At 39.6% G+C, this 21,655-nt stretch overlaps 1 protein-coding gene across 1 annotated transcript in view; it reads left to right on the forward strand.

The window, feature by feature from the left end:
* Positions 1–21,655, forward strand: part of ADAM12 (ADAM metallopeptidase domain 12) — a 188,114-nt gene that overhangs the window by 86,220 nt on the left and 80,239 nt on the right. Inside the window, exon 4 of the mRNA XM_062579862.1 lies at positions 19,462–19,540. Within this exon, the coding sequence (XP_062435846.1) occupies positions 19,462–19,540 (79 nt within the window). The remainder of the gene's footprint in view (positions 1–19,461; positions 19,541–21,655) is intronic.

A 21,655-nucleotide genomic window follows, 5' to 3' on the forward strand; every position in this document is an offset into this window, starting at 1 on the left:
TTTTCTAAGAAGTTAATGAGAAAGATAAATTAACCTGGCTTCTCCATTTTTACTACTTTTTTTTTCTTCTTTTGATGAAGAAACTTTTTCCTTGCCTGTGCCTAAGGACTAACTTTACTATATCATCTGTGTTTCCTTCATGCTAGGATAGGATGGGTCTTGCCATAGTCTGTTCTCTTGATGTTTGTTCTTTCATACTTTTCTTTCCCAGGTCATCAGAGGAGCCAGTGCTCTCTTGTTTTCTCTGTATGGATATAATAGCCACTGCCATCCAAATCATGCTCTCACTTTTCCTAGGTCAGCTGAACACTGGTACTCCATAGTTGTTCTTGTTTTAAGCGTGACCTTTTTGTTCGTCAAATAGGCCATGGTTAAGAGTCATACTTTTGTCCGAATGTTTTCAATGGTTACTATGTATGAAGAAGACGTAGTACAATGGTTTTTTTTCTTCTTCTTGTTTTTTGCCTATTTGCTTTCTGGACATAGAAACATCTTGGCATAAAGTGTCCTGAGCAAACCTAGGCTTATATGCTGTATACGTCTCAGTTAAGACATGCACAATTGAGCATTGCTTCTTTTCTAAAGGACTTGGTTACTTAAACATATACTCTTACAACCCATCTCAAAAAACAAAAAAACAAACAAAAAAAAAACTTAAAAAGCTTCAGCCATGTGCTTACAGCCTTCTGTGAAGAGAGCTGGGAACGCATGTGTTTCTACTTAAATGGGTGCTGAAATCTCAGCTGGATCCAAGCCATAATTCTGCAGTTTCCTATTTAGTTTTGGTAGGCTTTACCCTTTGGGAGGGGAAGGGATGTTTTTCAAAACAGGAAAATGAAATTGTACCCCCCCCCCCCCAAAACACACACACACACACACACACACACACACACACACACACACACACAACTGGCAGGAGAAAAAAGGGAAAAGAGAAAACTTGAAAATACTCTTTGCTGCAATTTAAATTGACTAGACTTCATTTTCTTGGCCTCAGTTCACTCTTGGGATATTTGTTGCATGCCTACCTTCATACAGGGAGTATTTAGCTCTCTTGTGTATTATCTGATCTGATATGATTTTGGATGTCTGTTTTAAGTTAAATGCTACCTTCTGGTTTACCCCTTTCTCCTTCTACCTGTAGATAAACCTTATTTTCTGTAGAGCTCTGAGTGAAATCTTGACCCCAATGAAGACAGTTAAAGTTTTGCTATTGACTCGAGCAGCCAGGATTTTATAGTCGCCTTCCGACGCGCAGGATATGTCCCGCAGCATCACCTACACCAACCAACTGTCAAAGCAGCTGTGCCAGAGTAGTTAGTGCTTCATAATGAGGGAAATAGTTTCTCAGTGTAAATAAAATATTCCTGCTATGACACACCTGCTTTTTGACACAGAGATGTACAGTGAGAAAGTGCCTTTGTCAGCCTTTCTTGTTCACTGCCACTCACACCTGGCACCTTGCAGTAACGAGATGGTAGATTCAAGGTTCTGCTACAGGGAGAGCTGTGTTGTCATCAGAGAACAGCATTCCTAAACACTGATACTTGCACAGGGGGAAAAGATGTCCGAACAACCTGCAGAGCGGCTCATCAGTGAATGCGGGCTGACCTGTAATGTATCAGCTTTATCTGATTTTGTAGCTATTAGAATGCCACTTTCCCTTCCTCCTACATTTTAGGTGTTTTTCTGTAGATATTTTTAAATCTATACCTCTGGAGAGGTGTTGTTTTCCTGACGATTTCTCTGTAAAACATTATATTCTTCGCATTTGTGATTCCAGGAGCAGACAATTATGAGGAAGTAGCAGAGCTTAAAAAGAGCATTGCATGTTTGTAATTTTGCTAGAGCTCAAAAGCATGCAGGTAGTCTGTCGGTACAGACTGTGGAGCATGTCTTTCTGTTACCTTGGCATTGATACTGTGAGCAAAAGATTCTCTTCCTTTAGCTGGTAAGTTTTCCATAGCAACTCAGCAATAAGTGCTGTGATTTAACATTTTTACATTAATTTGCTTTTCAGATTAATTCTTAACATCTTAAATTTGGCACTTTATGGAAAAGATTCACTGATACAGAGTGAATTAGTTCTACTATTGCACCAACTTCAGTTGAGGCGATAGACTCATGCCTTTGAGAGGCCAGAAGAGGAATATTCTGGGAAGTAATTTGAACTGATATTGTTGGGAGGGTAATATTGCTTGACATATCTGTTATGACAGCTGAAGATATGCTGAGGCAAGAAATAGAAAAGGAAAAGACAGTTGTTAGGCCAGCAACAAGATGAAACCATACCACTTATGACAGCTGTTGGCAGCATGATATCACTGTGCTCATGCATTCCACTGATCTTCTGGAGTATTAGAAACTTCAAGATCATATTCATTGTGTGTATCTAGACATCTTGTTATAGATAATGCTCCCTGACAGCAGCCGACGGTAATTGGCAATGTGGATTCTTCAGATACAAACAAACATACAAAACTTCAGCATTTTCTTGCTGACCCTTTCATAGAGTATTTGGTCATTACCTTCATTCTGGAACCATGTGTAGACTCTTAGGCTTCCTTGCTCTTAGAATTCCTTGCTTCCAAGACCTTCAAAACCAAAAATATATGAAGACATGTAAGGAAAAATAAACTTAGTGAGATGCAGAGGGGTATTTTGGGGAGCAGGGGAGCTTTGCCTTCTCTTTGAGGTATAGTAGTCACAGGCCGAATTGATGTGTTGTATATCAAGCCAGCTTTATTTTTTTTCCCACAAAACAATGTCTTAAAATGTCTAGATAGCAGTAACTGACCAGTTGCAAAACCTCACTGAAATCTGATGTTCCTGTGTCCTCCCCTTTCCAGACATGCTCCTGGCTATTTTCCTGCCACCAAGGCTTTCCAGGCACTTTTGTTCTGATTCTGCTACCTTTCCAGCTTTTAACCATCAGGAAGCTGAGACAAGCCAAATACTCTCTGGTCAGGTCTTGTTAAAGTTGAAAATGCCTTTCTGGCAGCATTCTTTGTATCTTTTGCAGTTTTGGGTCTCTGTAGCTGCATTTACTTTCCTGTTTCACTGACATTGTACCTTGAGCCTCTCATCCATCAGCAAGGATAAGAAAAGACTCCTTTAGTAGAGCAGATTTCTGGAATTCTAGAGTGCTCTGATGTTTTCTTCTCCTTTCATAAGCTACGATTGCTGTCTTGCATTAAGTTCAAAACTCAACTTTGTGTGTTTGCTGCCTGATTTTAATCCGTGGAACAAATCTCTTTTGCATTTCTATTTTTTTTCATCTTTTTGGGCTGATGTGAATCACCCTAGCTCAGTAGGAGATAATGAGGTTCTGCTGATTTGCAGCAGTATTTGTGAAATACTGCCTCCTGTGCACTTTCTAGGTGTGTCAGAACTGTGCTCATGAAACCAAGCAGGTATATTCATCAGTTGCTGCATTATCAACTGTGTAGGTTTAACCCTATGTCCAGAGAGAAACACAGATGCACATACTTACTCTCCACCTAAATGTGCCTGTTAGTACTGCCACAAGGAAAGTCTGATCGAAAGGTGAACTTTACTGTCTGTTTTAAGAGTAGAGAACTCTTCTGGATCACATTAAGCACACAAGCTGCTAGACTGAGGACCACCTTCCAAGGAAAACTTCCTCATAGCTCTAAATGCTGAAAAATAAGTACTTTGAGACTGCAGACCAAAGCTTATCTCTCTTGGCAAGTTACAGTCTGGGGAAACAGCATGTCTCAGAAGGTCATACGAATGGCAAGCCGTTGCACTTTTGAAGTACAGCTGCAATATCCATCCTCTCTGAAGCAAGACAAGTTAGAGCAGACCAAGGGGAAATTCAGGGCCAAGTGGAGTTGCCTTTAAGGGCAAGCTGAGGTAGGGGGTACTTTGCTAATGGTATCTAGAATTGTTAAAGCTCTAACAACAGTGGCTGTTGTAGATACTTCTACCCTACCTAAAAGCTGTGGTAAGAGTACATTTGATTTTTTAGTGAAACGAAGAACCTGAACCTGACTCCCACGTGGAAAATCAAGCCAAAATGGGAATAAAATGAAGGGGGGTGAGTTCATTTGCCTGCAGTGAGAAGTATATTAAGAAAAAACAACCACTTCACATTAAAAATAAATCAAGAGGTAAGGAAGAAAAGTACCTAAAGCAGCAGAAGGATGCATTACTAAGACCTAGAAAATACCTGCAAATATTTAGGGAAAACTTTACATACTTCTTTGGTGTTTGTTGCCTTGACTTTCCTAGAGGTTTATCTTTATTTCTTGTTTTCTTGTGTTCCCTTTGTTGCTTGCATTTGTTAGCTGTCTAAGATGCTGGACCAGCAGCCCTGGAAATTGAAGAGCTTTGCGTGCTACAAAAGCAGGAATGCGTAAGCCAGCTTTAGTGCACCCTTCTGTATGGCTATGGCCGTCTTCCTGTACCTCAGTCCTGCTCTGCCTGCTGTCTCCTCATAGTGAGAGAATAGTCGGGAATTTATATGATCTATCCTTCCTGCTCAGACCGATAACAAAATAGTTGGCAGAACTGAGGAGGCAAAGTGGAATGTGGCTGGTTTTAGGTGTGTTGTACTATGATACCACTCTCTAATCTGAGATCAGTTCATTTTTTCTACACATGAACCATTAGTTGCTAAAAGACTTTCCATTATTTCAGGCAAGGACCTAATTAAAACCAGAAGTCTAGAGGGGAAAAACTTGGTATCCCATTACATGTTTCCCAAATTGTTGAATTCCCTGCTCTTTTTTTCTGTGGCTCTGATTGTGTCTTCTGTTCCTTCACCTAACTGAACTGACTTAAAGCTGTTTTTGTTGTTGTTGTTTAATATATCTAGATCTCCTGGGCAACCTGGCATCTGTTCTTAGCGTGTGTTTTCTCTTTAACCTTTGTCTGCGACGCTGCTGTTGACTTGTCCAGCTTTGGGTAGCAGACAGATGCCCAGGCAGTGGAACGGCTCCTGCACACCTTTAGTCTGGGCTTCGTTGTTTGGGCAGCTGGTATGGTACTGATAAGATTTATCTCCTGCTTTCTGCCACAGAAGCACAGCGGCTAATTCCTGTGGTTCAGTGCAGTGTAACTTCTATAATCAAAAAGATATTGTTGTGATTTCCATGTCAGCGTAGACCTAACAGCAGAGCCAAGCTTAAATGAAAAAATGCCCTTTATTCTGAGTAGGACAACTAAGAATAAAATATCATACGTATTCTCTTTGACATAAATAAGTTTAAAGAGCAAGAAATAAGTTTAAGAAGTTTGGCAGTATGATAGGGAGCAAACACAGATTTTCATGTTTCCAGTTGACAGTTACACATTGATCACGTTGAATATCTTGTGTCTCAGTAGTTCTCAAGAAGCAATGCAAGGATGTCTCATGTCTTTTAGAGAGTCCCACTCTTGGGGTTTTGTTGTTTTACTTCTCGGTTGTTAGAAGCAACCTCTTACCTTATCCGATAGTATCCAATACTAAAGCCTTGGAAGAACATGTGCCGATTTGACTGTAACTCAAATAAAGATAATTCTGAAGGGCTTAGAAACAGCTAGGAGAATGAAGAAAATATCTTGTCCTTTCATATGGCTAATTAACCTTTCTTTTGATATTCCAGATGTTAAGGTTGCAAAATGTTTCTTGTGGCTATTGCTTGTGCCTCATTAATGTATGTCTTTGTGTTTTTTCCAGTTAGGTTTCTCTAATCTGCATGGTGCTGTTCTGGGGAGATGGTTTTGTACTCCTGGCATAGCCTTGTCTAAGGTGCCACCACCTCATTCTGTTGTCAGGAGAAGGCAAATTTAAAGGACAGTATAATATAGTCTTATCTTTTCTGACTGAGCTACAATTGCCACAGCCTAGTCTTAAGCCTGTTGAGACACCCTACTTTTCTCCCACATGAATTCCTTGGTGATAACTGCTGTTTCCTTGGCTGATACGCTTAGGCAGAAGAACATTTTTACATTGCTGCTGGAACTTTCTAAAATATGTTTATTACTTAAATAATTCACATAAAATCCAAATCTGCATGTGAAATATTCACCTGAGTTCAAGTGTTAATTCACTGTGAATTCATTCTGCAAATAGGAGGAAGCCTATGCTATTCCCAAAATGACTTGGGTAAAACAGCCTTTTTGAAATGTAGATCTAGTCCCTAATATTTATATCAAATTATACTCATTACAATTTTGTTTTTATTTTTGTTACCTCAATCTGAAAGTACCTCATCAAACCCTTGCTAGCAGTGTTTCACGTGGATGTTAGTGTTAAATCACAAGAATTTTTTGTGTGCCCTATGTCATGAAATAATCTCTCTCTGATTTACCAGAATGTGGATTATAATAGAGGCATTAAAAAGGCATGTGTCTGTAATTAGGTTTTAATGTCTTTGCTATTTATGGGTAATTTTAGTTTCAAAGTAACCTGGAAAGTGATGTAAAAATAAAAAACATTTGGTGATAAAGCTGTGCCAAGGAAAATTCATCATACTTGATATTTCTTAATGGAAGCACTTTTAAGAATCCCAGACTCGAGCAGATTTCTATGTGTAATATATGATACTTAGGCAAGCCAAACTTGGCGTTACTTTAATTATTGCAAACTCGAACAGTCAAAAACTTTGACATGAATAGCAGAAGAAAATATGTCAGATTGCCAAGCCTGAAATACTTAAATATGATGTTAATTCAGTGTTGTGTGGAAACATATGCCCTACACTTGTACCTTAGCCCAGCTTTTCGTATGTAAACCACCTTGTTTTCAACACAGATGAAGTTGAGTTCTTCAGGGGTCTGCTGTCGGGTTTCTCATCGCTAAGCAGCTTTCAGTTTATCATTTAAATCTTAGCTTGGTAAGAATGGCTCCCCAGAATCCTATCAGCTTCTTTTTCAAATATAGATTTGTTTCTTCACTGCTGAGCATCTTCTAAGCTAGTGACACCTCCACAAAATGAAGGAATATGCTACCGAATCAAATTTGTCCGTTCGTGTCGGTGGTAGTAGCGTTCATCTGCTTTACTTAAGTGTGAATAATTCTGTGTGGTGTAAGATTATGGGGAATCGTGTATACATTTTACACAGGTAGCAGATAACTGTAACTATGACAAAGATTTTTCTAAAGGGAATTTTGTGATTTTGTATGTTCAGCCTGGCCATCTGCCTTAGGACAAGTGTTTCAAACTGTTTAGCTGAAATAATCGTTCACTTCTAAGACCATTTTATGTGTGTGCAAATGCATATAAAGTACCCCAAAGTAAGTATGAGTGTGTGTGTTGTGTATATATACATATCATTTGTGAGTCTCTTCTATGTGTTTGTGTGTGTGTAGAGAGAGAGAGTAGTCTGCATACAATTCTGAAATTTCATTTTCCAGCAGATGAGTTTATATTAATTCCTAAAACCCTGAGTAACAACAGAATTATTTTACAGTGTTAGGGGGAAAAAGCATTACAATAAAAATGAAGCATACTTTTAATTATCTGTAGTCATTTGGATGAAATCTGTAATGAGCTTGATAAATGCTGATGCTGTCGGCATCAATTTTTCAAATGACAGTAGAACCAAAAATGTCTGGAAAGGCATTGTTAGCTTAGACTATGCAGTATTTTTGAGGTCTTGGTTAGTAGGCATAATTAAAATGACTTATGTAAAATAAGTGTCATATCTCTGTCAGCAACTAAATGTTAAATGTTATTATAAACTAATTACTACTTTGAATTGTAAAGAAAATTATAGTTTTGTATTTTAACTGCCAAAAGATGGTGTCTGATCCTCATCTCATCCACGCTTTCTATCAGTGCATTTTCAGTGACTTCAGTGCAATGTGATTTGCTCAAAGTGAGTGAGAAGAAAGCTTGGACCCCTGCAGTGGCAGCCTTTGCTCTGGCGAAGAACTTAATGTCAGAAACAGATTCTGACTTAAATCTGTTTCCTAAATAAGTAAAAGCCCAGCCCTCTGACACTGTGAGGTTTTTTCCTCAAGGTTTCTGAATGCAGCTGAGGTGCCACAGGAGCAGCATGTCGGGGGACGCTGTGCTGCAGGGAGGAGATCTCCTCCTGCCTTGGTCCTCCCTTCCTCTTACCCAGTGTCCTGGTTTCCCCGGCCATTCTTCCTTTCCTTTCTGGAGAATAAGAACACGGAGCCTGACCTGGCGAACAGGGATGATCTTTGCCATCTCCATTAGAGCTCCCATATGCAGTTGTGTCTTCGTGACACCTCGGACATTTGGTACCCTGGGGACTGCCGGCCCCGCAGTGTACGCAGCATTGTGGTACCCCCAGAGGGAAGATTTCTTGAAGACAACACCAACGGTTGGGATCGGATTGCTTTTTTTGTGTCTTGCTTAGTAAGGAAATGTATTTTCTGAGTAATGATGTAATAGTAAGCGTAGGCACGTAAGAGGTGCTGGAAGAGCGACTGTGAGGGTGTGGGGAAAAGCAGAGGGATTAGAGGAAGATGAGGAATGGCTAGGGTAACGTGCAAGGACTCTAGGAAAAGTAGTTGAAGTGGGTAAGAAAGAGGAAAACAAGGAGGCATGTTCCACCCCTGTCGCTTTCTCACGTACCTCCACCCTGTGAACTCCCTGGTTGCTTGATGTCTCTGGCCCCTGCTTTTGTTCTGCTTACACCCACATTACTTCATTTCCATTTAAAGTCATATGCTGAAGCAGACTTAGTTGGAAATGAGCCATCATCCTCTGATAGTGAAGCCTAGTGTTACTTGAAAAATCACTCTAGGCTTTTCTACATCATCTGAAGTGCCATTTGCAGAAGGCTGGTACAGAAATTTGGATAAAGTGCAGAAGGTAGCACTGCACCATAGCACTGAGCAATGCAGTTCAGGGCAGGCTGAGGAGCCTGGGGAGTTAAGAAGCTACCTAGAAAACTTGGAATTACCCCTGTGTGCAGGAAATGATGCCGCTAGCAAAGCAGCGCTAGGCACTGAGCTCACGCCTTACGCCGTGTCTTGCATGGGAGCAGCCTGCGCAGCACACCACCTTGTAATTGCTGCCATTAGCCTGAACACATTTCCTGAAATCAGCAGCTGCAGTCCTGTTGTGTGACCAAATTAACCGATCTTTGTGCAAGTTGCTGCTCTAATTGGAAAGGAAGAATGTCAAGGGAGAGTCAAACACTCTTATGAGTTCCTGTTTTATCTTTCTGCTCTGCAAAGATTTTCCGTTAGTCCTTGGCTCATAAGTGGTTGGGAGCAGGGGGCAATATTTGGAGGAAACGTAGCCAGCTTGCCCTGTTTTTGTGTAATTTCCCTGGTATCCGTGGTTGGCCACTTTTGGAGACAGGATGTAGGACTAGGTGGACCTTTGCCCTGGCAATGTACAGTGATTCTTACGGCTTTCCAACCTACTTAGTGTTAAATGGGCATGTGTGTAACATTTGTAGGCCTGAGACATAAGCCTATATTTTACACAGAGCTTTTCCTACACACCTCTGTCCCCTTCCTCTGACGCCTAGAAAGGGTACTGAGAGTGCCAGTGAGGCACCTGCCTGTAGAAGGCAATAGTGTTTTGCAAGCGAGACAGGAGCACAACCTGCTTAGAGCAAATAGCTTCTTGTGGCAAGGAAGAAACTGTGGATTTAGTGAAACAAAAATATTATTTTATGTATCATCAAACTTGCAGAAATGGCTTGAGAACAGCTCCATGTAAATTAAACATGCGAACGCAAGCATACAGATACACATGCAAAAGCAAGAAAAAAAGAGAAAGTGATTTTTGGTAAGGGTCTTAGAAATGCTAGGATGCCAGTAATTTTTCATTTATATCAGAGCCTGGCTTTCTACAAATATTACAGATGTTTGCATATAACCTTTTGTAAACGCACAGTACTATGTACATTTTGTTAGTTATTTTTTAATGATTTCTGATTTTTTTTTTCATTGGAGTGGGCATAATGTTCTATGATTATAAATGTCTATGTTAGGGCTAGTTTTCCTGGATGCTTTAAACAGAGGTTTGTATTGTTCTGGAAATGTTCAGATAAAACTATAGTTAGACAATTTGCCCAATGACATCTGTTCAGCAGCATAGTTTTACTTGGCTACAAATGACATATTTAATCAAATGAAACATTTCAAATAGGCTTTGACAGCCTTCCAGCCCACTATCTCCAAGCTTACTATTTAATGAAAATATGCCATCCTAGAAGTGTCATAGTGAATATAAAGAATGTTTTATGAAAGGCAGTGCTATGATGTTAGAAAAGAATGCATTAAAATATTATGTCTGCCACTTGTGAAATATACTTCTTAGCTTCTGAAACATCTCTGGGTTTTCTAGCGAATCTTTTGAGCCGCGATTTTACAGTATTGTCTGTGTTGCCTGCATATTTAATTCTAATGCTGTACTCTGCATGCAAGATGTTAAACAAAGCCCCTAGATTATCTTGTGCAAGTTTTAGTGGAAGTTTTATAATGGGAAGTATGCATTTCATAAGAAACCACAGTATTGTCATCTGAGGAACAGATCCATGGAAGGGGAGCCAGCAGTTTCGGAGCTCTGTTAGTCTTTAGTCTAGCCAAAGCCAATTCCGAACACTCTGAGTTGTATAAATTTGTCTGGGTTCAGCCTGCAGAGTAGCAGTGCATTTTACTTTTGATCTTTGCTATGGATACTTCAGAGATGTAATAGTTTAGTGGTTGTTTCCAACATAATGTTTAACATTTGGTGTATGGATACAGAGTTTCACAGCCACTGGCATTATTCTAAGTTAAAACTACGTAATGTGGCTAACACAGAAAAATAATTCTAAAGTAGTTAGACTGCATAGTTTGCCTAAATGTACCAAATTGTGGTTTCCATCAAATATCAAGTAGCCGATAACCCCTGTGATCCCTCTTTAGCTGACACAAAAAATTGTGGCCAGTGGTGTTCTGGAGCCCTTATTGAAGGTGTCTGCTTTTCATGGCATAGTGCCTAGTTGAACTGATAACGTGATGTCTATCATATCTACTGGGAAGCTCAAGAGAATAATATAAAATATTCCTAACAAGGAATTCTCATGGGATAATTCTACAAGAGATACTGAGAATTACCAAATTCTGTTTTGAAATCTGGGCTAGCTGAGTTGGCATATGAAGAAAAAAGTCAGAGCATCTGTGACCTTAACATGAGCTAGATGGTAGGAAATCATTTCTGACTTTGTCCTTTTGATTGTGTGAGATGAGCAGTTTTAGTCCAGAGACAGAGAAGTGAGGGGACCCATTCCTGCTCCTGCTGGAGGAGTTTCAGTGTAACTCTAAGATTTCCCGTGAAGACACTGGAGTGCTTTGTATAAAAGCGTTCCAAATATGAAGCAGGTAACTCAAGGTAAAACCTTTCTCCAGTTCAGATGCCTACGGGCTATCAAGTAGCTTAACTAAACCCTTTTAGAAATTCATGCAGGGATTCATGTTTAATATAAAAATCTTCCTTTCTGGGGCTTCCAACTCCTTCTAGTTGTGCAGCTTATGCTTTTATAAATCCAGTAGTTGCAATAGTTGCATCCATTATGAGAATTCTTGAAACGTTTCCTACAGTCCCAATCATGTCATATGATCAGGTCTCTAGGCATTATCCTGGATTGTGGACCACCTATCATTATCATGTACTTAATAGTCTAATTGCTTTTTTTTTTTTAGTTGATAGTAGCATTTTCAGGGTGTAGAAACAGCCTGATTATTATTCATTAGGCATTCTCCAATTGCATATAATACAGAGAGAACTGTTGCTGGTATTCCTCTCATTCCTTTACATATGCCTTGTGGGTTTCCCTGCTTCTTCTCTTCATGATCATCTGAGTGCAGGCAAACTAATGCTATCCCGTTATAACTACACTGCGGCTTTTGGCCAAGCCTAAACCATTTTAGAGAGAGAACTTCTTTTTCCCCATCTGCTTTCTTAGGAAACATGTTGTGTATCTTCTTCTAAGGGAGAATATGTTTTCACCACAATATTGTTGACAAGTAGTCTCTTCATTAATGTTTTGGCATTAGAATGAAAAATAAATGCTACAGTTCTGGCAAGTAACTGTTTGCCTTAAATGTTTCAGCGAGTGATGGAAGCAGTGTGTGCAGCCTAGAGCCTAAAACAGCATGAGAGGCCGCTGATGCGCTTAATTTCTTCTGCATCTTTTGCTATTGAAGTTTCGGGAGGTGAAGTTCCCAGTTTGTTTTCCTAGTAGTAGTCAGGAACCTAGAAAGCTCCCATTCACTCGTTGATTCCCAGCTAAAGTTAGGGAGGTGGTTTTCCCCTGTATTTAGAATCGTTTGCACAGACTATTATTTGGCTTTCTATATGCAGAAACCTCATATAGTGCCTACTGCTGAAGGTAGGATGCTTGCAGGCTTTAAGAAAATGCATGGCTCTCTTGCCTCCCTATCCTCAGCACACTCAGCTCAGCTGTCGTTGGAATACCTGTGCTTAAGCATACCGTGCGGGGACAACTCTGAGTGTGGCTCTCGCTTTTGGTGTCGTCATATGTGTTTAGGAATATTTGCTTTGCTTGTGCCAGATAATATCCCACTCCTGTGAAAGGGGAAATCTTAATATGGACTCCAGTAGACACAATATTTTATGAGTTCCTGCATCAAAAGGATGGGGGAGAATGTTTTAAAGGTAGTGTGTGATGAACTCAAATTGTCCGTGTGAAACAGGCTGGAGGCTACTACCATCTACTTAATATTGATGCTTGGGATGCTTGGCTGGTTTCCTAGCTATTATAGTTTTATTTTGCTCCCTTGATTTCTCCGAACCGTTGTCCTAATTAAGCTCGGCAAATTTCAATCTCTCAGGTTCTTCAGTTATGACATTGCAGTTCCTCTATGGCAACACGCTGGAGTGTAGCAGATAAGATATTATGAAGTGGAGACATTCAATGGGAAAATGTCCAAAAGCATTTCAAATCACTTAAGATAATTAAGCAAGGGGAAAGAATGTGGCATGTTTAAAGAGTATGTGGTGGTTTTGTGAATAAGATGATGTTAGGTGCCTGTGCATGGAAAACTCATTACCCATGCTTCACTCATTCGTTATACTGTAATGAGAAACAAGAACTGAAAAATGCCACCGCCAGGCTAGCCTTTGAGTATTAGGAGATACTTGCACAGAAACTATGACTGCAGAAGCAGCAAGCTTAATAAACTTGTTTATTTCTCTGAATATACTTTTGAAGAAATACAGCAATTGAAGAAATAACAACTAATTCCAGTATAAAGGTCAAGAAGACCTGAACAGAGATGCTGTAGGATTAATGGATTGTGGTGGTGTCAGTAGGCAGTGATTTAGATGACATTTTTTGTAACTGTCCTGTACTCTGTCCTGTTCCACTCTTTTTGCTCACTCGTAGGCAAGATTTAAAATGCATTGCAAAGGGGCTTTTAATAAGAATTTATATAACAGAGTAAGACAGCACTTGGATAGGCAGGGAAATAGCCACCTCATCATTCAGGAAGAGAAAGAGTAACAAGTATGAATAAAGGTCAGTTGTCTGTCTGAGCTCCAGGCCACGTATGTGAAGAGAAGGAAAGCACTGTAACCAGATTTGAGAAGCCTTGCACTATCAGTTTCTTAACGCAATTAATGCTCTCACAGAGTAGGTAGAGCAATTGATGGTCCATGTGCAATAAGTCGTAGGATATTTAATATTCTTCTTAAAGCAGCAGCTCTTGGAGTAATGTCACTACAGAAAAATTTCAGACAAAACTAAAAGGTAAGCCAAAAAGAAAAGATGACATGAACCCCAGAGGTGTAAAAGCAAATGTTTCTCTCTGATGTTCAGTAGATGGTTTGCAGCACCTTTTTTATATCATTAAAAGCAACCCTGAAATATCATAACCAAAGAGTGCATTGCTCTGATGTTGGACCCCAGAACAGAGATGTGTATACGTGACTGTATTTGAAACTAGATTTGAAGTGAATGTTAGGGGCTGCATTTCCCAACTTTTCTCTAGAATGAGGATTTGTAGTTGAAGAAAGCAAAACCAGAGCATACATCTCAGTGCTGTCAGTCCTTTCGTGTCTATGTGGAGTACCCAACATCCCTTCCCTGGGAATGTCAAATGTCAAAAGCAAAATGTCAGATGTTTGTAAAGTTCTATCTCAGAGTTAGGGCTACTTTCTACTTACCCTAAGCTTTAAAGAAAATGTAGAACATTTTCTAGAGATGGCTTAGAGTGTTTCCATTTCAGGACAGGCATGGGTTTCTAGCTAGTTATTCAGTTCCTGCTTCACTTTACTGCATCTCAAAGTCCTTCCCAGTTAACGCTTAATGGCAGTGGGCTGCTGATGCTGCCTTTGAGAGCACGGTGGGTAGGTTTGGGCTGTACGCCGCTGCGTGCCGACCCACGAGAAGCAGCCCTTGGTCCTAGCTCACTTGCTGGCAGTTAGACAGTGCTGACAGAAGCAGAGGTTTATTATTTTTAAAACTTGGTTTCTTCTTCTGCCCCTGAGCCCTCACTGAAGCATAGGCCAAGTTTTTGTTGCAGCCATTCCAGAGCGAGGCACGTTCCTTCGGAGATGTATCGCAGTGGGCCGTGCTGCACCAAGGACTTGCAGGAAACGTGCTAGGCCACCCAGACATCATCTCATCTGGCTTTAAACCAGCATTGTTAAATCCTCGTTGCTGTGTGTCATTCCAGTCTCACAAAGCAGCTTTGGGAAACAGATCCCACTGCCTGCAGATCCTTTTTGATCTGTCACAAAGTTGATGCCTTTCTCCTTATACCTGTATTGCCAGAGGAGTGTCCTGGAGCAGAGTAGGCAGCCAAAACAAGCCTCATCCTAAAAGAGCAAAAAAGGGGTCCATGGGCTCTGGTGGTGGCAGGAAGAGATCTACTCTCCTTAGCCTTTTGCCTAGTGACTTCTGCATCACAGAGGACAACCCTGTTGTCTGCTCCTGCTGCAATAATGCCTAGATTTTCCCTGAGTAGCACTAGCATGAACTCAGTTCTTGTCATTTTTATAGCCTGATATGCTGTACTTGGCAAGTGGTTAGTTAAGGGAGAATTTGATGATAATCTGCACCCATCGAAATGAGATATGTACCAAGAAGAAAAAGTAATTGTTTCAGCTAGTAAAAGTGCAACTAGGAGAAATTAAAAAAGGCTGAGTATCGGGAAATGCGTCGTGACAGCAACATCTGTTAGAACGCAAAGTAATCTCCCTTTGAAAGTAGTGGACTCAGCACTGCTTTTGACGTTTGAAAGTAGACAAGACAAAAACTAATTTGATCTACAGCATACTTGGCTTTCAGGGAGGCAGTCTGCGTGATCCACTAGATTTTTCCCATCTCTAACGTCTGTGACTCTGTCTTTCTGACACTCCCTGGGTGATGAAGTATCATTATAACCTTTTGAAATAATATATTGGTGCTTAGAGAGCACAGAGTGATTTTCTCATTTGTAAGTAAGAGGCAGTGTGTTAAATTACTGTTCCTGTTATTAAGTGGATTGAGTAAAGAGTCTGATATATTAAAACAGGATATTTCCCTCCTCCCAAGCAAACCACCCAAGACTCTACATCATGGGGGGCCAGGAAGGGAAGGGTTAGAAGTTTAAATAACATTCATCATATTCCCCGAGGCTTAGGTGAGTGGAAGCTGCTTGACACCTGAAAATGTTTCAGCAAATTTGACAGGTAAGCTTTGTACTGATTTACAGCAGAGGAGGAAGCCTGTGCTGTACCTGTAATAGATCAGTGTGGCTAAAACTTGTCATCCTGGGCCTCAGAAGCTTCTACATGTTAGTTTAGCTGTGGGAAACATGGACAGATCCATCATACTGGCAAACGGTGTCTAAATACATAAGTCATTGATCTCAAGAATCGCTCTTTTGCATCTTCAAAGAATTAATGTGAAAATTGTGGTGTTTCTTTAATTGATTTTTTTTAATCCTGTCCAGCAGTTGATGCAATTCCTGATGGCATTTGTTTCCACATCTTCAGGCAGTGAAAAAAATTGATAATGGTCTGGCACAGCTGAGCACTGTAGCTGACAACATTTGAAAATCCGGACATGGTGATGAATTACACTATGATATATTAATGTTATTTTGATCCCTGCCCTTTAAAAATTACGTTGATCCAATTAGGTTAAGTATCTTGCCATCTAAATTAATTTACTTTCATCTATTAATCTCCTTTGCTGTGAGTCAGATACAGAAATGTAAATCAATTTATTATATTACGTATCTTTTTGAGGGAGGCAATTAAATTACCTAACAAACAGATACATATGGTGAATTTGTTGTTCAATATGTTAAACACTATTGCCATAATTGGAAGTTATCACTTTTCGTTGTGAAATTTGAGTGCTTGTTGCACTTATTTCTGGTAACTTTTCAAGAAATGCCTTAACATGACTTGCCATCCCCAGATACTCATGCTATGTGCTTATTCCGCTACGTAGCTTTCAAGATATTAGACATTTTGAAAGTGGGATAGCAGCTTACTTTCCTGCCAGAAATTGTTTGACTCCCTGGTGGCATGTCTTGTAGAGGTCCCCAACCTCTAAAGTGCAGAGAAAGCCTTTCCTCTGGCTTGCTCTCAAACTAATGCTAGCACCGTACATGGTAGAGAAGCAAGCAAAGGCCTTAGCTATAACGTCTTAGTTACTAAACTGAGCAAACGTTAATATATATTCCTGAAATACTTTCTCATGTTCTAGAGGCCCTTCAGCTGTACATGAAATTTCCGTGATTTGAAATCGGCTTTGGCTGCTGCACAAAGGCATACCTTTTACTTTATTAGGTGATCCAATAACAGGACTCTATCTTCTTGGCTATCTTGCCAGCACTCCCTCTGCCTCGCTAGGAATCCTTCAGCTGGTATTTTCATGAGGCTAGATAGCAAATCTTCATCCTGGATAGAGGAATTGCTGATAGCAACACCAGAAATTTGTTTACCTGCTATATTTTCTATTTAGTAACTAGAAATATTCTTGAAAGAGACAAAAAAAACACACTCACACTCACACTCACACTCACACTAATGCGCACACAAATGAAGCATTGATGTAAGGGAACGAGACCCAGTAGTTGGAAACCGGACACTGACAAACTCAAGCTGGATATGAGGTACAGTGTTCTTGCACTGGGCGTTGTTATCTGTTAAAAGCTTACCAGGCTTGTGGTAGTTTCTTCATCATGAGAAATCAAGACAAGAGCTGTATATACTAAGAAAATGCAAGATTAGTTCCATCGTGGTTATTGTACTAGAAGCAGGGATTAATCAGCTCAAATGACCTATGTAATGTGGTGGGTCAGTTTGCTGATCACAGCGCTCCCTTCTGGTGTTAAAATCCATGAATCTATGAAATATTTTCTAAACCTGTGCCTGATCATAGAACCAACAGAAGCAGAAAGGTCACCTTTATCATCACTGCTGTCAAACACTTTGGAAATAGCAGAACACAAACCAAATTTATTGCTCAATCACTTTGCCCTTATGTTACATCTGTTACCCTATCTTTTTGCCTGTATTTTGTCCCATTAAATAAGAATTGGTCTGGTATCCTAAGTGAAATCCCATCTCCAGATAAGTGCACAACAAAATTCTGCCAACTTCCACAGCAATGAGGTCTTACCTTTTGCCTGTACAAAGGCAATGAACCCCTGCTAAGCACAGAACTTAGCAGTTTTGCTATATAAATAATAATTGTAATTAAGAAAGCAGCTGCTCTTTCAGAGAATGGCAGTGTGGGAATGTAGATACTGCACACTGTATTTCAGAGAGGCTTTCCAGAGAGTGAGATAAACACAGGTGTCAAGTGCCATCCGAGACACTATCGGGTGTTTGGGACATCCATATAGAGCTGGTTTGTGAAATATCTAGCGCATCTAAATTGACACTAGAAGCTTGTTTAGGCAACCAAATCCTGCTCTGCGTATGGTGGATGGCAAAGATCCAGAGCAGTTCTTTTACAACTCACCAAACATTGCTGTGTTTTAGCATTTGGTATCTCTTAATACGCTAATATTTCCTACAAGCTGGAAAATTTCAAGTGAGAACCTATGCTTGAATACCCGTTGTGCTGGGTTTTGCTATCTTTATTGTTTTGCTTTGCTCTTTTCTTCTTTTTTTTCTTCTTTCTCTCTTTTTTTTTTTTTTTGCCTTATTTCATTCACTTTTTTTTTCTTCTGCCTTAAGATACAGGCTTTTTGAGACAGATTCTCTCTCTAATAAGTGCGTACACAATTCCTAGCACAAAAAGGACCTGATTTTGACTGAGCTGTTGGATATTAATGTAATGCAAATAAATCACGACAATAATGCAAATGAAATGTTTGTTCCTATTCTAGTGTTAATGTTTCTACATAGTGCAACAAATATGTACTTGAGACTTCACTAGTTCACACAGTATATATGCGAGAGTACAGCATTCAGCATGTTTAAATAAAACGAAAGGGTCTGGTTTGTTCAAATGAACTTCCAAAAAGAAAAAAAGTGTCTCTGAAAGAGAACAGAACATTTTGAAACCCTGTGCCAAAGATTTTCAATAGTCGGAATTCTGCAATTTGCAGAGGGTGACAGTGACATTCAGGTTTTATTTCTTCTATATAGTGCTTTTGCAGTTCACTAAAATTATTGTCAAAGTCGAGCACATTTGTGTTGAGAGCTATAGCTTATCACCTAAGTGGAGAGTCAGTGTAAATATTCTTCTTTCTGACTTTGTTAGAAATGCTCTTTAGATAAGAAACTGGAATCAATGGCAGAGTTTTAAAAGAGACTGAGCAGAGGCTGCTTTCCCTGTTCTCTGAGTTTACTACATGGAGAAGTGCACAAACCATCTCTGAACGTCTCTGGAAAACTGGAATAGCAAGTCAAACTTCTTGGTGTTGTTGCCAATCCAGGAGGGGGGATGCAGAGTAAATGAGAACAAAATATCTCATAGCAGACGTGGCCCCTCACTGTCTCCTGATGTATCACTTTGAGTCGTTAGTGCTTCATTCATAAATATCCTTTTCAATTCATCAGGATAAATCCAGCACTCCAGTTTCTGCAGGGTTCTTTGAGTGTTTTTCCTTCAATGTCAGTGTAAGAAGTTTACCTCATTTGCTTGAGCTAAACTAGTCTTTGGGTGGTCACTTGCTTATGAGTCCAGCACATTATATAGTAAAATGAGTAACGTGGGGAAGGGATTTTCCTTTTCCAAAACCACCATTACTTAACATTGTCTAGGTTTCAGATTTAATTTGAAATGTGCTGAAAATTACACGGAAGATTCAATACTGAGATGTGCTGACATACAGCCCTCATTTGGAAGAGAAAACTATCTGGAAGCTTGTAGTCTTTTTACAATTAATGAAGGAAGTGCTTATGTGCTCAAACTTCGGTATTTGGAGTTATAGTGGTTATTATTTTGTACTCAGTTCTGGTAGTGTATCATTAATGTCATACTTCTATTTTCATCTCAGAAGGAGGCATGAAAGGCCAAAGTCGAGGCGACTGCCATTACATGTGTGCTCTGTTTTCTTTTTAGGGGCCTGCTAACCAGCAGCTTCACAGAAACACACTATTTGAAAGACGGCACTGACGTGGTTCTCGTGCGCAATTACACGGTAAGGCCGGCGTTCTGCAGGGTGGAGGATGCTTCATCACTGAAACCCAGGATGCTCTCTGCTGGGATCTGAGCCACAGGATGAGACAGCTAGATGTGTGATCTTTTCCTATTGTTGCCTTTGGTACCTTTCTGACTGCTGTGATCCGACGCGTGAATTTTTAGGGAAAAGACTTTAAAGGGAAACTGTGGGGTTTTAACCAGGTGACTGTTAAAAACTGTAAGATTTGTTCAAGTTCTTGGAAATATATCCATTCAAATTTCACAGGAAGTTGCAAACAGCCATTGGTGAACAATTAAGGAGGGAAGTCGTGGTTCAATTAGGAAGAAATACCCGATTTCTGTAGTGCAGAAGTTCACATCAGAGGATTCAGCAGCCTGGGTGGCTTTCCGCATTGCAAAAGCCATGGTTGAGGTTTGGGGGAGGGAGTTGTTTGGGTTTATTTTTTAAAACAGACCATAAGACTGTTTCATGCATATGTATACATATATTTATATATATATATATATATATATACACACGCATGTGTGCGTGCATATTTATATATCTCCCTTGCTGACCTGCTCCTCGTTAAAATCAGCACAAAATGCTTTTTATCATAAATAATTTAAACTGCTTTTATAAATAAAAACATGTTAAGGCAGTAAAGTTTTTGTCCTCCTACAGTATGAATGCCTTAGAAACAATGCAGCAAGTGATTTTAATTATAAAGTTTATCTTTTATCTTCCTAAGAAGTTCCATCTCCTATGAAATATCTGTTATGTTACGTTATTTATTTATTGACTATGTCAGTAGAGACATCATGCTTCACGTTCCCAACCATAATGGGATTTGCTGATGTCAGTGAAAGGCATTATTTCTATGTATAACATCTTAACATAACAACTCAGAAGAAGTGTCTTTGTTATAACTCTGGACCTCCTAAGCAAAGCAATCATTTGTGAGTTTTCAGTGTTTTCTTGTTACTGGATGCTCGTATCTTGTTCAAAATAGGAACAGTAGAAAATAGTCGTTTGTTTTAGAAACATGAAGATGGCATATACTCCTTAAGGAAGTAAAAGGACAGGAAAGGAACAATGCACACAGCTCTTTGTCAGCTTAATCGTGACAATGTTAACTTCTAATAGAAGACCAGGCTTTCTCTTAAAAACAAAACAAAAACAATGTTTTTGGTAACAGCAGTAAGTCATGAATAAAGTAATGCTTTGTTGCCTAAGAATTTTTTTTTTTTTTTTTTTGAGGAGACCAGTGAATCCATTTTTAACCAAATACTGCAATACTGTTTAAATGAGATAAGGCTCTGTGATTTTATTTTTTATCTTTTTTACACCAAGGATGTTAATATAGTCTGCAGTTGAAAACAAATCCAAGTTCCTGCTGTAAAGCTGCTTACTGCAATTGTGCTTGGAAGTGGGAACCAAGTCTGGTTTGGGCAGCTGCAGTTACCAGTGTTTCTCTGCTGCATGTGCTAATGTTGGTGGGGGATACCTGGGTGGTTTTACTGCTTTGTAGCACTCGAAAAATTTCTCGAAAGCTGTCCACTGCTTAATCATTGCTTGATGATCTGCAGTAAGGCTAGAGTACCGTCCTAAGTGTGAGAAATCAGCCACAGTAATTATTTGTTTTTAGGATTCATTTTCATTCATTTTACATATTAGTTTATGAGACTAGAAAGCTTTTGATAGGCAAAAGAAATCCTGTGGTTCAGAGGATTTACTGAGCTAAAAATCAGTTCCCTACCAGTCCAATTGCAAGACATGCTCTAATAAGTTTATAATTTGGGGTACTAAACTTGAGGGAACTTTACTGGGTCTTTATGAGCACAGCTGATAAAAATATCCAAAAGTAAAACACTGTTATCCCGTTTTCTGACAGTCCCTTCACTGAGAAAAGCTGTTGAGAGTTGTATCTAGATTATAAGCTGTTGCTGTTCTGTGTTTAGTTCCTCATGTTGGAAATAAAAAATAAAAAAAAATGCTCTAAATAAGTATTTTTCATGGTACAATCTCATTTGCAGAAAATTCATATCTGAATTATTCCATCTTGCCCCAGCATTTTCCATGGTTATTGCTTTCCTTAACAAAATCAAGGAGGTCTTCAAAAGTCTGCTGTGT

Source organism: Rhea pennata, chromosome 7, assembly GCF_028389875.1.
Source record: "Rhea pennata isolate bPtePen1 chromosome 7, bPtePen1.pri, whole genome shotgun sequence".
NCBI lineage: Eukaryota > Metazoa > Chordata > Aves > Rheiformes > Rheidae > Rhea > Rhea pennata.